At 42.2% G+C, this 16859-nt stretch overlaps 1 protein-coding gene across 1 annotated transcript in view; it reads right to left on the bottom strand.

The window, feature by feature from the left end:
* Nucleotides 1-370: 370 nt before the first annotated feature.
* GAD1 (glutamate decarboxylase 1) overlaps nt 371-16859 on the bottom strand; it is a 41971-nt gene continuing 25482 nt past the window's right edge. The window contains exons 7-17 of the mRNA XM_030327451.1: nt 16692-16804; nt 15420-15535; nt 15257-15336; nt 14979-15033; nt 13326-13442; nt 12097-12161; nt 7920-7998; nt 6414-6563; nt 3937-4044; nt 2321-2410; nt 371-1548 (exon numbers count right to left, since the gene is read on the bottom strand). Coding sequence (XP_030183311.1) covers nt 1375-1548; nt 2321-2410; nt 3937-4044; nt 6414-6563; nt 7920-7998; nt 12097-12161; nt 13326-13442; nt 14979-15033; nt 15257-15336; nt 15420-15535; nt 16692-16804 — 1147 coding nt within the window. The 3' untranslated portion in view covers nt 371-1374. The remainder of the gene's footprint in view (nt 1549-2320; nt 2411-3936; nt 4045-6413; nt 6564-7919; nt 7999-12096; nt 12162-13325; nt 13443-14978; nt 15034-15256; nt 15337-15419; nt 15536-16691; nt 16805-16859) is intronic.

The raw sequence follows: 16859 nt of genomic DNA, 5'->3' as shown, positions 1-16859 counted from the left end.
TCACCTAAAGTCAGCTGGTGGAAAGGGGATGGGCTGTGGTGACCCGTAACCATCACTGGAAAGCTCTGTGTATCAAACACAAACTAGGAGAAAATTTTTTTCCAATTCTCCATGGAGAATATTTTTATTTGTTTATATTCTTCTTGCATACTCTAAAACGCACAGTGTGAATTTCCTTTCCTCAAAAACAGTTGTGAGCCTGGTCAGTTTATCGGAGCTCTTCAGAAGGTCTTCGGAAACGTTGCCTTAGGTTTGAGCTAAGCGAGTCACAGAGATTGGTCATGAACTACTACAAAATTACAGGAGATCTAGTTATAATCCAACAGTTACTAGAAAAGCGTTGAGAACACCAGACACACAGCCAGACGGAGAGAGTAATAGAAGACCAGATGCTATTTAAGTAATGGGATTTCCGTATAGATGATTCTATGTACAGTATCAGAATTCTCTTACAGATAGTAAACTTAGGCTTCAATCATTATTTTAAGGGCACTCTAATATAAATACAAGTCTCACTAATTTTAATCTTTTTTCTTTGGCTCACAAATGCACGAAAATACCATAAACAGTTTTCTGAACTTACTGCATTAATATATAAATAAGATACATTACAAATGGGAAGAAAATACAAGATGCCTCTTTAACATGGTAAATCTCTGAATATAAATAAGCAATTATTTCATTTACCTACAATTTAAACAGTCATTGAAACCATTACATGTGTTCTTCCCCTACCCCCCAAAGGTCAGACAACAGAAATATACACAATCTACACAAATTAGTCTCTAAAAATACAGCAACAGTACACCTGTAACAATGACTCTGCTACAATTTTCCCCTCACAGGATACTAATGGGGAGGGTGTGACTCTTGTCATCTAGTGGCACTTTGTCTCATCTGTCATCACTTTAGTTAGGAGAAACACTGACAACAAAGTCAACTCTCACCAACAGTATGTCCCTTGGTCCCTATGACACAACATGTTGAAAAACATCTTTCCCTGGGGTTGTTGGGCAAGCAGGTTTGCAGCATGTTTGGCCCCTCAGTAGCTGCTGAAGGTAAAGTTAATTCTCTTGGAGGGGGACACATGCTGTGATCTATCACCAAGCCACACTCACTATACATACATATACATATACAGAGAGAGGTATATATAACTGTACATATATACTGTATTCCTAATGTGCAACTTTTTAAAAAGAACATTATTTCCTACATACTAGAACAAGCTTAAGTAATGTTTAAACAGTAGTCTTCAAGATATTATATTTTCCCTCAGTGAAATAGCCTATGTGTTTTGGCAATTTATAGAGGTTATTCTAGAATGCCAGAAGGAAAGGGGATTCCCATAAACTCATGTTCTATGGAGGGCAATTACAGATCCTGGCCCAGTCTTTCTATCTCTTCGATGAGGAAGTCAATATCGGACTGTGTAGCAGCTGGGTTCGAGATGACCATCCGGAAAAAGTTGGCCTTGTCCCCCTGGGGCTGGTAGCCAACCATGGTCGTGCCAGACTCCATCATCAGGGCTTTGATTTTGGGGGCCACCTTGTGACGGAAAACATGAAACCAAACTCAAGACCAATATTAACACAACTCTCTTAATGCAAACCATTTCCTAGTTGAAAAAAAGAACAATATACGTTTTGCTATTTGCATTTGTACTGGTATTAAAGCAAATATTTTATATTCTAGTTTCTTCAGTGGTTAGTACCCAATAACTAAGTCTATCCTATCATAAATTCCCTCAGAAACTACTGTGTGACTGAATTTCAAAAGTCAGTCATAGAACAATGATAAAATAAAAAACAAAAACAAAACACTCTTATGGGCTGCAACACAAATTAAGGCTTCTGAATAATCCAGAGCCCAGGATACTGCCTGGCACATAGATTATGCTCAATGAATATTCGTTAGATGAATAAAATATTATATAAATTAAGTATTAATACAAACAACTACAAATAATAAAATCGATATAGAAATCAACTGGAATGAAGCAATATTAGAGTAGACTTGAACTTAAAAGATATGTTAACAGACACAGTTTAATACAGAAGTTCCCAGGAATACGCATATCATTCGATTGCCCTGCATACCGCAACACCAAACTGAGACAGGGGTGCGTCCTTTAGAGGTTCCCGCTGTATCTGAATCACAGCAAGGGGACAATCCAGAGCCAAAAAGAATATAACAAGATGGCTCCCTACTACCCCAAGTCTTTGTTTTTTATTTCTCTTCCATTAGAAGGACACATAAAGTGTTCTGACCAGCCAGAGAAATTGCAGAGGGTTAGATGAGACAAGAAAAGAGTCCATACCCTGTGTAGTTTTTCCCGTCGTTCAGGGCTATCTGGAATGCCCCTGAGGCTTTGTGGAATATACCAGAAACAGACATTTGTATGCTCAGGCTGCAGAAATTTTCACAAACAAAGAAACAAAACAGAAAACTATGAGAACTTGAAAGAAAGCTATTCCCAAACCCCTATGTACCCTTGGTGGAAGGTTCTCAGACCAAAAAACAAAACAAAACAAAACAAAAAATCCCACACACATTTAAAAAAAAAAAAAAAAAAAAAGGGCTTCAAGTCCATTTTGAAAGCATTGTTATTTCTATACTAGGGAGAACAATACCTAGTTTGTCCAGTCATATCTGGCAAGAGAGCGGTTTCCCATAACCAATTTTCTAGATGACTATATTTACCACTTTTAAACATTGAACTGTTAAAAAATCATTACATTTGGGTAGTTTTTAAAGAGTATTATTCATCTTGCCATTTTGTAGTGCCTCATATATAGAAGATGCTGGACACAGTTTATTTTGATAGTGAATATTTTGTGAGTTTCATTATATTAATTCTGAATCTTTCGTTGATTAGTCAGGATTATCATAATGAATATTAATACCAGCTCTAAACCATAAGACAGACCTCACTGAGATGCCTAGAACTGTTTAGTGTCTCTGTTCTAAGAACTCCTATCCTTTTAGAGTTCTTCTGTATTCTTGACATAATTTTTCAATTTCCTTCCTAGGCTGCTATTTGCTATCACTGTGCCTTCCTCTAACTGGCTTGAGACATCACATTTGTCTCTAATCTGCTAGTAGAATGTTTAAAATAGTGTAAATGATCCAAGTGTGGTCCCATAGGTGAAATGCATGAGAACTGTATCATTAAGTTGAACTGCTCAGGGCTTTTTCGTCCTCGTCTGGTGACTCTCTAGTGTGTTCCTAATAGCTTAGGCTGCCTGACAAATAGACTAAGTTGAATGGAGGTGGTGTTATATTATAATGGGTTATGAGTGGATTTCCTTTTATTAAATACTGGCTCCTATTCCAACTTCCTTTATCCAACTGAGAGCTCCATTAGGGCAGAGACAATATCTGTTTTGGTCACTACTATATAACCCAGTTCACGGCGCAGGGCCTGGCACAAAGCAAGGATTCAGTCAATACCTGTATGACAAGGATCTTGTTATGTGTAATGTGGATATGAACTCAGAGCAGAAGCAATTTTATCTTGCTCTCCTCATAATGAATCTATGTAAAGTAGAACTTCATTTTAGAACAAGTCTTAGAAGATAAGGATATACCCATCTTATAAGCTTCATGGAACTGAGAAATACTTATCACGAAGTTCAACACAGTGATTGATAATACACACCCAGGAAAGATAAAGGATTCAAACGTGCCAAGGAAAGATTTCTTGTCTGCAAAGGACTGGTCAAGAGCTGGACAATTTTAGAAAAGGCAAATGGCAAAAGTCATTCCAAAGCTATCAAAAGAAAAGCTCATAGACACAGAGGGAATTAAATGAAAAGTGCATAAAGACAAAAATTCAGAAGTAGCCTCCAGCAATGTGGGAAAATATGGCTTCAGGAGCATCCCTCATTAGATTTTCTGGAAATGCTGTGCATCTAGTCCATGATGACAACTTACCTCACCATCGAAAACCATCTCAAATTCTTCTCTGTTTTTAATCTTGGCATAGAGGTATTCAGCCAGCTCCAAGCATTTGTTGATCTGATTTTCAAATCCCACTGTGCCCTGGTTTAGAAAAAGAAAAGTCATGTTTGTTGGTGATGGGTTGTATTTTCCTGTGACGGGCATTTAAGAAAGCTATGCTGACCTTATCTATTGGAAATACACGAGAGTATTCTTGGAGATGGTTAAAAAGAACTGCTTATTAAAGGAGTACAGTTTCTTTACAGCACTGCACCCAATAATATAAAGTGTGTCTATTCTCTTTTGAAGGCACTCTACTCTCTGGGCAGCTATTGTCAGTAGGGCTTTTAGCTTCCCTCTAGTTACTCACAGCCTGGATCTGAAGCCTGTTGCTAGTTTGCTTTGGGACCGTGGTACTCAAATTGTTGCCTATGGATTGAGGACAGTCCACAAACTGTAAGTGGTGCAAGATAATGTAAGAACAGAAATTGAGGGGCGCCTGGGTGGCTCAGTTGGTTAAGCGTCTGACTCTTGATTTCAGTTCAGGTCATGATCTCACGGTTTGTGAGATCAAGCCCCGCTTCAGGTTTTGTGTTGACAGCATGGAGTCTTCTTGGGATTCATTCATTCATTCATTCATCTCTCTCTCTCCCCCTCCCTCCCTCCCGCTCACTCACAGTCTCTGTCTCTCTCCCCCCTCCACTGCCCCTCCCCCACTCACAGTCTCCCCCCCCAAAATAAATAAATGTAAAAAAAAGAAATTGAGATTAAGCAGTAAGAAACCTTAATATAATTTTGACAGAGTAATTTTATGTCTACTGAATCTAGTTTTAAAAGTTGATGTTTAAGCCTTATATACTTTTTACTTTCATTTTTCTAGTAATTTATCTTTACTGTATTGGTCCATGATAGATTTAAAAAACCCAAACAACCGGTTCTTCACCACAGATAGTTTGAGAAATACTACTTTAGAACCCACCTTTCCCAGCAGTAAGTCCTAGCCAAGCATGTCCCCAAACTCCCTGGCAGGCTATCTTCCATATAACAGTATTATATCCCTTTTTGGTGATAGGCAGGCAAGCAGATGGGGAAGCCATTGGTCTCCGTACATGCCCTGAGATTCCAACAGCTCCAGTTATTGACAAACTGGTTGAGCATGAGTTTCAAAAACCAGCACGGCTGATTAATAACAGCGGCATGGGGGTTGTTGAGTGGGTCAGTGTTAACAAGGGGAGCAGACGCGCAAGGCTGGCTTGTGGATTGCTAATGGGCCTGGGCAGAGTCCAACACAGGCAAAGCATGAGCCTCCCCAAGTAGTCACTGTTGAGTGTACACCTTGTCCAGGCTATTTTCCACTTGAGAAAGAAGCTTGCACCAGGGTCTCATCTCAGCAACCGATTCGCTATGAGCCAAACTCCCGGCAGACGGTCCAAGAGGTTATTGTCAGGCAAAATGAAGACACAAATTACTGATGTAAGCCACGTGGCCATTATATTTCTAAACGATAGGGCTCCTTCTCTTCTTGCAGTTCATGGCTATTTATATGCTTAAAATACCCATGATTACTTGGTGGTAGAAATCATATTCAGACTATTTCTATATTAAGACAAAATGACTTAATGAGGGAAAAAACTAATAATCCATTAAATCTTTCTACCGAAGAAACATTAGATGAGATGTATCACTGGAAAACTTCATTGTTTTGGTATTAGTAGACACAGTTTCAAGTGTGGAAATTTTTAAAACTAATTTACAGTAGGTAAGTAAAAACAACGGTTGCAATAAAGAGATGTGAAATGAAAATTGCCTTTACTTGATTGCATAAAAATACTTTTGAAACAAATAGTCAAAATGGTAATCGCCCTCACCCAAATTCAGGGGGAAATCCCAATAGTTTGCTTTTTGTTCCTAGACACAGAAATGCAACTTGAAAAATTAATAAATGCAGACACAGCATGCCTTAGCCTAGCAGCAGGATTTCTCAGAATAAAATATGCATTTTCTAGAATAACATAAAAAGTACAAATAATGAGAAAGCCATTATTTAAGTAGAACTAAAAACTGTCACATATAACCCATGATTTGAGTCCTCATAAGAAATTCAGGGTTCTGCATAGAATGACACAGTAATTTTATCTCTATCTCTTTCTCTACATCTGCACTAAATAATTTCAGCATCCCTAAGGATTGCAGTGGAAGTCCTTTTTTGGCATAATTTTTAGCTGTTATAAGAGGAAGTTACAAGAAAACTTCATGTTAATTCAAATTGAGAACACAGAATGGAAGGAGGGAGAGTTTGACATAAGGGATAAAGTGATCTCATTCGCAAACAGAAAATACGGTTAACTCAATTATCTAGATATCGATTACACACATGTTAAATTATCTGTGATACACCTTTGCCTCTCTTTTGCCAGCCAGCCTGTGCAAATTGCATTTCTGCTCTCTTTCCTGAATTCACCCCTTCGTACCTTTGCTTTCCACATCAGCCAGAACTTGAAAATGTCCACGTGGCGGCCACACTGGATTGCCTTGTCCCCAGTGTCATAGGAGACATCATACTGTTTGTCTGGCTGGAAAAGGTATCCTGCACACATCTGGTTGCATCCTTGGAGTATACCCTATCGTGCAAATCAAGACAAATTTGCATCATAGGTCAAGACATAGGACAAGTTTGTATTCATAGGTCAGAGACGTGGGTGGCTTTGGAACAGGGCTGGTAGGTAGGAAGGAGGGACTTGGGATCACCTGAAACTTTCTTTTAAAGTCTTTATGAGGCCTTGCATTTGTTCTGACGTCTTTCTTGAAAACCACCCTTGGGGGCGCCTGGGTGGTGCAGTCGGTTAAGCGTCCGACTTCAGCCAGGTCACGATCTCGCGGTCCGTGAGTTCGAGCCCCGCGTCGGGCTCTGGGCTGATGGCTCAGAGCCTGGAGCCTGTTTCCGATTCTGTGTCTCCCTCTCTCTCTGCCCCTCCCCTGTTCATGCTCTGTCTCTCTCTGTCCCAAAAATAAATAAACGTTGAAAAAAAAAAAAAAAGAAAACCATCCTTGGAAAAACCTTTGCCCCTTTCTCTCTGTCACTCTGATTAGAAAATGATTTTTTTTTGTCTCAGATGCTTACCACAAGGGACCCACTGTGCCTCTAAGAGGCATTTACAAACGTGTGTGGGGGTGTTTGGGGTTGTTTCCAAGACTGGGAAGTGCTATGGTGTTCAGTGGGTAAAGGCTGGGGATATAAACTTCCTGCAGGGAGTGGGACAGTCTCAGGCTATGAAGAATTTTCCTCCCCAAAAGTGCCCCTCCCACCCCAAAAGTCTTCTAGTCTTTTCCAGGATCTCCTGTGATGTTACCAGACACTCTATTAGGAAAGGAGTAAGAGCCTGGGCAGGTTCTGGCTCCTACAAACTGGAGACAGATTTTTGGAATGCCTCGTGTGCAAACATTTTACTGGAGCAACAGTGCTTTGAGAGCAGGGTCTTATTATTAGATGCTTAAAGAACTAACTCATTTAACAGAAGCTTTTTAGCCAACATTCCTAGTTGCCCTAACTTGACATTTGCAGCTGTTGTTCCGCCTAATTTACTTCAGCTCTTGGGAACACAAATTCATGCTAAGAACCTGCAGTAGGTTCCAGTGAGCCCTTTTTGTATTCACTGAGGTGAGAGTTTGCAGCTTACTTTTATTTATACAAACGTGAAGGAACACGCAATGAAAAAGTGCCCTAATAGTTTCTGTCACTGACAGGGCCCTGAGTACTGAAGGGCACGAAGGGCAGGAGCCAACGGGAGGCACTAGTTGGCTGAAGGCTGAGAGACAAGGGCAGAAAGGAACAGCAATGGTTGTCTCAGTGGTGCTGCCAGTCTTGTGTGTTCGTCAAGTACTGCCCAACAAATAAAAATAAAACAACAGTCCATGCTTTTCTTGTGCCTCGTAAAGGACATTCGGGCTGCCAGGTCATCTTTGGAGGGAGTACAGACCTTTTCCTTGACGAGGATGGCCGAGCACTGCAACAGCACGCCCATCATCTTGTGAGGGTTCCAGGTGACTGAGTTGGCCCTGCAAGAAGCACATGATACTTTGAGAAGAAGGTGCAGGAGTCAGCAAGAGGCAACCATCCTCTTGAGGAAAACACCGTCCACCGCAACCAGAATCGGTATATGTTTTAGATGCCTAGTCCCCCAAACTGACTAATCAAGGAGTAAACAAATATTTTGCAGGCAGTCTTAGGGGCCTAAGTTGCAGACTGCCTCTTCTAAATCACTGCTGTTAACAATAACTAACATTTATGAAGAACGTTTGTTATGTGTCCTATTGTCCCGGGAGCTTTACAGGCATTCTATCACTATGGTATCATGGTTAAGGAGTCAGGCTTTGGAGCCAGACCGCCCGAGTCTGAATCCTGGTTCTGACATTTGCTAGTTTGGGCAAGTAACATAACTCCTCTGTGCCTCAGTTTTCTTATCTGTAAAATAAGAAGTTATCCTTAACAAAGGATAAACGAGCGAATAAATACAAAATTCTAAGAACCGTTCCTGAAATATCTACTTCTCACACCAACCCTGTGATGCAGCGACTATTATCGCCTCCATTTTACATGGAGAAACCGGGCAATGAAAAAGTGAAATACATCACCCAAAGCCGAATAGCTGGGAAGGGCTGGGGCTGAGAGTCAAGCCCGGGGAGACGGACTGCAGAGCCGTGCTCATAACTCTTCCACCAGCCTGCCTCCCTCTGGGCAACAGACTGGCTTCTTTCTGCCTTCCCCTTCTTATTTACAAAATGGGCTGGTGATGCTGACCTAACTAACTACTTATGAGGTACTATGAAGAGCGACACTACTTATGAGGTACTATGAAGCAAGGAACGATCGGATCATTCTAGACTTTGACTACTTAGCAGCATTGTTGAAATGCCAAATGAGGATGATATTGCCAGTTTAGGCTGCAATGACAGCTCACCAAGCACAGTCTCCTAGCAACCACATCAGTCATTCAGACACAGTAAAATGGTTAAGGGGCACACTAGCTAGGACATTACAGGGACAACTAAGTGTGGTGTATGATGATTGAAACTTGGCTACCTTGCTTCAGTGGTTTACGGACTCCTTCCCAATGGCCCGGCCCATAGCTGGGCTCTGCACTTTAGTATCTGTGAAGGATGCTTTCCCCAGACATAGCAACTGACTCTGAATTCTACTGCCTTGTTTCCCCTAGAGCTAAATCCTTGCTGTGAATTTTTGACCTCCTCATCTTGCTAAGGTCCTTTAGACGGAAAATAATTTAGTGTATATGTGACTATTGGGTGTTTCAAGAAGAAGTTAGGCCTGAAGTACTTTTCCCTTTTGTGCATAATAAGTTAACCTTTGTGAAAGAGACATGTGAAGAATTGTAAGAAAAGGTTACTAAATGTTTATTTCAGTAAAAATCATCAGTGTCGATCCGTATTTAAAAGAGTGGATTTAATCAATTAAAAAAATTTCTTTTAATGTTTATTTATTTTCGAAGGAGAGAGAGAGACCGAGCATGAGCTGGGGAAGAGCAGAGAGAGAGGGAGACACAGAATCCGAAGCAGGCTTCAGGCTCTGAGCTGTTAGCACAGAGCCTGACGCGGGGCTCAAACTCACAAACTGTGAGATCATGACTGGAGCCGAAGTCAGACACTTAACCAACTGAGCCACCCAGGCACTCCTAATGGATTTTTTCATAGCTATCATTCACTGATTCATTAAAAAACTCTATTTAGAGCTCATAAAATGTCTTAAATTGTTTTTTGAATGTCTTAGAGGTCTGAAGTAAATGATTCTTTGCTGTTACAAATGTGAAGTAAAAAAATACGATATGGTTTCAATTTCCTTTAGAAGACACATGCGCTTTAAAATGTTAGGGGGTGCCCAGGCGGCTCAGTTGGCTGAGCATCCAACTCTTGATTTTGGCTCAGGTCATGATCTCGCAGCCATGAGACCAAGCCCCCAAGACGGGTCTGCACCGAGTGTGGAGACTGGGATTCTCTCTTCTTCCTCCCCAGGTCGGGTGCACGCGCTCTCTCAAAATAAATAAATAAACTAAGAATAAGTAAATAAATCAAATAAAATGTTAGAAAAGTCTGTGCAAAATGTTTAGGTTTTCCTTGACTCAAAGATGGAAAATGGAGATTGCCTGAGAAATCTAAGGCACAGTTGGACTTGTTCATCTACATTTAATACATCATCCTCCAGGTCACAGCGTCATATAGTTATGCTTCAGAGAGCCAGTCCCACTCACCTTGACACTGGCCTTTCAAAACTGAACCAGAAGGGAAGAGGCACAGTAGAGGTAGCTAAAACTCAAGCCAGAGTCCTTACTGTGGGAGAAGCCGCTGGCATGCTTTCCCTACTGCCTGTCTACCTCTCCACCTTGGTCTGCTCTCACCTCTCCCACTTTGCTCCAGCCACACTGGCCTTTTTGGATGGTCCTCCAACTTGCCAAGAACAGTCGGACTTCACGGACTCTGCACTTGCCCTTCCGCCGCCTGGAATACTCTTTTATGTATCCTTGCTTCCTGTCTCCCTTTATCCCGGTATCCGCTGAAATATCATGTCCTCAGGAAGGTTCTCTGACTACCCGGTCTCAAATTGCATACCTTGTCCTCACTGTTATCTAACCCCACTTTATTTTTCTTTCCTATGAGACAGACTAAACGTGTCTTCATTTATGAACATCTACCTTACTGGACAGTAAGCTTCAGGAAGATTTTAAATCTCTTAGTTGATAATGCCTTCTGGACCCTGCCTTATTTTTCTTATGTGTACCAGCTACACATTTTTTAGAAAAGTGCCAGAGATGGCTGGACTGAGGCAGGGAACTGAGTGTTCACATCCATACCTGCCTGGATCCTGACAGGTGCTCAGCAAATATTTGCTGAATGAATAAATGAATCAAGGTGAGTTCATTTTGGATCAATACATTGGAGTCAGGTTAAAATCATATCTGGCTTATGACTGCATTCTCTCTGATCAGAAGCTTCTGTTTTTGACACAAAATGTGCCAGGTTAGCTATAGCATGTGAGCACAAGAAGCAGCCTTAATTATAGCTGGTGGGGCAGAGTCCTGGTTCCCCAATGTCCAGGTGGAGGTGTCCTGGCAGCAATGAGTATATGGGGAAAAGCCCAGATGGGTCTTGATGCCTCCCTCCTCCTCTGGGAAATCTTCTTTGCCTCTTCAGCCACTGTAGGTGACAGGAGAGGGGACTGCCATTTCCAGCGGATGCAAGATCCAAACATGCCAAAGGCTTTGACCACCAAGTGAAATCAGTAAATTGAGGAGAACGGGGAACAAAGTGGTGGGGGTGGGGGGGCGCTTCAGTTTGGGAGCTTCTGTAGAAATGGCTCAGATACTGGGCCAGGAAAAATAAAAAGTAGAACCAGTTAGAAAAAGAAAATCGTGGGGCGCGTGGGTGGCTCAGTCGGTTGAGCAGCCGACTTCGGCTCAGGTCATGGATCTTACGGTCCGTGAGCTCGAGCCCCGCGTCGGGCTCTGTGCTGACAGCTCGGAGCCTGGAGCCTGTTTTGGATTCTGTGTCTCCCTCTCTCTGACCCTCCCCCATTCATGCTCTGTCTCTGTCTGTCTCAAAAATAAATAAACGTTTTAAAAAAAAAAAAAGAAAAAGAAAATCGTATTTGGCTTAGGACGACCCACGGAACTTAAACGGTGAACAAGAAAGTAAATTCGTTAGATCCACTAAGTGTCTTACCCCTTTCCCAGCAGTGAATTTAATGAGACAAAAGAATGAAATGAATCAGTGCCCCTTTCTGTGCCCTTGGCAGCCTCTCATTTAGCCTCAAGATCCCTGCACTGCTTTGTTTCTCTTCTCTACCACACGGGCACCCAGAAATCACATCCACTGTAGTGCTTATCACATTGTGTATCAGTGTTTACATGTCTTTCTCTCTCTCATTTGTGAACTCAGGAGGATTCATTTGACTGGGAATCTTTTTTTTTTTTTCTTTTTTCAGTGCCTAGCATATGATAATTGCTCAAATGAACGCCTACTGACCCGATGTGGGCTTAGTCAGACTGAAATAAGACATTGGGAATCGGGGTAGGGAACATCAGTGGACCAGGCAGCACAGCATGCTTGATGGCCTGAATGAAAGGTGGCCCGAGCTCAGGCCCTTACCTTTCTATGCCACTGAGTTTGTGGCGGTGCTTCCTGGACATAAGCAGCCCACCGCCCCAGGCAGCCTGTGAGGACAGAGACAGAAGAGGGAAGGGGAGCAGAGACATTTAAGAATCCAAAAGCAATCACTCCACACTTCTAGTAAAATATGAGACAGAATGTAAATAGTGAAAAACGAAAGTCTGCTTGACAAAAGGAACCCACACTGTTCAACCAGTGGCAGTTGTAATTATTTATCATTCGTCACTTCTTCAAAAGCTCCTTCAGGTTAACCTCAGAGCGGCTGTGTGACTGACACAGGTAAGTCGGGTCTGAGCCAATGGGGCCAAGACCCAAAGGCCCAAAGTGCTGTGGAAAGCCAGGGGCACTCCGTGAGCCCCAGCACGGCTCCGGGTGTGACGCGAAGGACTGGAGGCTGCCATCCGATTCTCCCTGGGGTAGAATTCTAAGGGCTCCTGAAAAAATTCAGGAAGTCGCAGCTCTGCCAGGCTTGGAGGTCCCACAACAGCGAGACATTTCTGCGGGTGCCCCGATGCAGGTTTACTGAGCATCCGGGGACACCATGGGACATGAGCACAGCCTTTGTTAGTTATGTGCTCAAAGAACTGGGCAGATTACCCAATTGTCCAGTTGTGAGAAGTTATCTCCATAAGAGAATGGAGAGAGAAGAAGGGAAAAAATACACCCAGTCACACATGTGGAAAATGTGTGTGTTTCTGGCGAAATTGGGGACCGAATCTCTTACTTGAGAATACCGTCCTTACACTGCCTTATTTTTCCTACATGTAGCAGATACATATTTCTTTTTAGAAAAGGGTCATAAATGGCTGGACTGGAAGCAGAGGGCGGAGAGTCCAGCTTCATGGCTACTTTCTATATACCGTATCTTGTACATTTTTCCCTCTGAAACCAGCTATCTTCCACTCGGTAGCCATTTGTCTAGACAAAAGTTTGCTGGAAAGGTGGTGGGGGCTGTACCCTCACAAGAACCACAGAAGACAGCAGTGGGCCGGGGAGGAGCTGGAGGAGTCCCAGGGGATGCACAGCTGTACAGTGCAAACCTGGCGTGAATGGCCGACGGGGTGGGGGTGGGGGCTGCAGAAGGGCTGAACTAACGTGATGCGGAGAGAGGGCTGGCTGGAGCATTGGGAGCCACTTGTGGCAAATCATAAAGTGGAGCTGTTTCCACCCCCAGACGGAGTGGCCGCTCTGTGAGTTATGGCACTTACGTCGACATGTAGCCACAGGTTGTATTTCTCACATATATCTGCAATCTCCTGTATCGGATCGAAAGCTCCATAAACAGTTGTACCAGCAGTTGCATTGACATAAAGGGGAACGTATCCCTAGAAGGGAAGAGAGACAGGCTGATTAGTCTTTTGAACCTTCTCCTTTCCACACGAAGTAGAACTGCAGTAGCATTTCCTTCCAGCAGAGATCAGCCAAGCGTATGTGGTGTCAGATCCTATGTCTGGGAGAATTCTTCGTTGGCCCATTTACTCATTCATTCAACAAATAGTTTTGGTGTGACATTTACGTGCCAGGCCTGCTGCAGAGCTGTAGGGGAATACAGCAGTGAACGCAACAGATGGAGATTTCTGTCTTCATGGGTTAACATTCTAGTGGGGAGTGACAGACAACAGACAAAATTAAACAGGCAAAATATACAGTATGGTAAGTAGAACTTACCACATAGTGGTAAGTTCTATGGCAAATAGTAAAGCAGGAAAGAGTAATAATAAGTGTTTAGAGTGATGGGCATGTAGCTCCGAACATCATCTGGGTATTGTATATTTTAGAAGCAATGATGTTCTTTTTTTTTTTTTTAACGATTATTTTTGAGAGAGACAGAGCATGAGTGGGGGAGGGGTAGAGAGCGAGGGAGACACAGAATCTGAAGCAGGCTCCAGGCTCTGAGCTGTCAGCACAGAGCTCGACGCAGGGCTCGAACCCACGAACTGCGGGGTCATGACCTGAGCCAAGGTCAGACATTAACCGACTGAGCCACCCAGGCGCCCCGAAGCTATGTTGTTCTAAGTGTATTGATGTAATCATTATCCTGAAGCATCGTTTGTTTATTTAAAACACGGCGTAAGCTGAAATATTCATGAATAGTGGGCACAGTAAAATTTTGATGTGAACAAGAAATAAACGAGTAAGGAGAGTAATAGAGCTAAGACAGACTTCGGGCAATCTGGGAATCCTACGCCTTTTTCAAGTCCAGCTCCACCTATGACCCTTGCTCAGTCTGAGTGACATTTCTATCCATCTCCTCTACTGACCAGCAAACAAACAGCTATAGCTGGAGAACGCGGTACAAGGATGTAACCAAAACAACAAGTTGGTAAATGCCTGACAGCTACCTGGCAGTCCCTTGGGAGTACATCTGTTCTCTGAGACTTTTTGCTTGTTTGTTTGATAGAATTTATTAAGGCTGATTCACCAAGTACCATGAACCATCTTCCAGGGCATGGAAGCATTTTGCTAAACAGAAGCCTAAAGCTAAAATGGTATTTGTATTTGTTAAATTGAAATTATACCTAACAAGTAGCAAGTAAAAGGCTCAATTAGGCTGTATCTTCCCGATGCTTGGGTAGTGGATTTATTGAAGTACATCAAACTAATCACTTGGCATAATAACGGTAGGACAAGTGGCTTAGTGACTGAATTTCTCATTTAAAAAAAAATGACATTGTATAGACACAGCTTTAAAGTGAAATCGTTTCAGAAGTTGGAAATAAGCAAATACCTGAGAATATAATTTTAGAAAAACAACAAAATTATCTCTTATATTATCAGAGACCTTTATTGTCTAGGGCAGAAAGAAAGTATTTTTAAAATTTTGTGTTTGCTAGAGTTCAGGTGCGCCACAGGGTACATACCTTTTGCTTGGCTTCAAGAATTTTTGCCTCTAAATCAGCTGGAATTATCTTCCCCCTGTAATTATTAGAAAGGGAGAGAAATTAAAATGAAGAATCAATGAGATTGCACATGAGAAAACCTGCAGCAGCAGCAAAAAGTAATTTAATCGGATATTTTCAACAGGCCATTAGCAGCTTGGCACACTGTACTGAGTCAGTGCTTAAGCACAATAAAACAAATTTAACAGATGAACACATTTAATACATCAAGAACCTAATGTTCACTCTCCCCTGCCTACCTTTCATTGCACTTTATCAAAATCACATTGTCGGTTCCAAAGCCAAGTGCAGCTCCAGCCTTCTTTATGGAATAGTGACTCTGCAACAAACAGAGGTTTGAGGTCAGAAGTTAGACAGTTCCTTGTAAAACACCATAATCCATGAGAAGAGCGCCCAACTCACATGTTCTGAGGTGAAGAGGACCAGTTTGGGAACAGCTGCCATGCCCTTTGTCTTAACTTCCGGGAAGAACTTGTAGCGAGCGGCCATGATGCTGTACATGTTGGAGATGGCTCCCCCTAAGAGCAAGAGGATACACGGGGAGGTGTGGAGCTCCATCATTATTGTTTCTAATAATTAAGGTTGAGCTGGTGTCTTAAGAGACAAGGGAGGAGGTCAGAAAGGGGAGGGACAATATCCGGATAGCTTTTGCTTCCCTATTGCCAGGGCTTCCCTCTGACCCCTTTGCCTTGGGAATACAAGTAGTCACACTCATTACCAAAGCCATCTAGGCAATTTGGCTGGAGGTGAGTCATGTACTCCAATGCCTGTTCCACCTGAAGCCTAAACAGAAATACAAGAGGTGGCAAAGGCAGTGGCTGCAAAGAGACAGGTGAGTTACAACCTTCCTGCTTTCACTTTCTGCTCAATCTATTTACTGAACAAAGATGAATCTATTCTCTGAACGAGAAAGACAGAGAAAGAGAGACTAATGAAGCCTACAGAAGGAAACAGTGACATTGCCTGGATACTCTTCTCAAAGAACAGCTCAACTGAGTTACTGAGTCATTTAGGAGAACTCTAAGTTTATTAAAACCAAACTCGTGTTTGTTTACTTAAAGACATAAGGAGAACTGAGGTAACTATCTAGGTATGGCTGGCTAACACAAACTAATCACTTTTGCATCAATTACTTGACAATTAAACAGGCAAATTCATGGCTGACTTGAATAGCCTGGACAATTGTAATTCTTGTTTCTTCTCCTCCCCTTGTACACAACAATCATGCCATCTCTGATACCATCCCACAGTCCTACTTACCTCTAAGAATATCTGCCCTTGTTTTAAAGATTCTTACTGTATCCACATCAAACTAGAGATTCAAAGTAGACACACTATTTTGGCTGCAATCGATCAGTCAACTGATAATCTTGATTCACTGATACTCAGACCGATCAAATTGTTGTTGACAGACTGGTGTGGTGTGGTATGATTTGAACACAACCTTGGTCAGTTTGTATAGGTGAGGCATAGGCTCTGTTAGATAGTATGTATATAATGCAGCATTCTTGCTAGCCTTCACTCTGACGAAGATAGGGTAGGAGTATTGTAAAAAAATTCTTTTTAAGGTCATGATTCTTCCACAAACTCACTTTGGATTTAGGGTTCTCAGGGATCCCAAGGATCCATGCTACAAATCTCAAGGAGAGTCAGGAAAAGAGAAGAGAAACATACCAGGAGAAAATATCCCATCACCGTCTTTACTTGACCATCCAACTATCTCCCTCATCTTCTTAAGTGTTATTTGCTCCATGAGGACAAATACTGGTGCAATTTCATATGTAAACCTGAAAAGGTGGTGAGGGAAAAAATGATCATAAAGAAGTCAAACCACTTATTTGG

The sequence above is a fragment of the Lynx canadensis genome, chromosome C1 (assembly GCF_007474595.2).
Source record: "Lynx canadensis isolate LIC74 chromosome C1, mLynCan4.pri.v2, whole genome shotgun sequence".
NCBI lineage: Eukaryota > Metazoa > Chordata > Mammalia > Carnivora > Felidae > Lynx > Lynx canadensis.
This window is presented reverse-complemented; position numbering and strand designations above follow the sequence as displayed.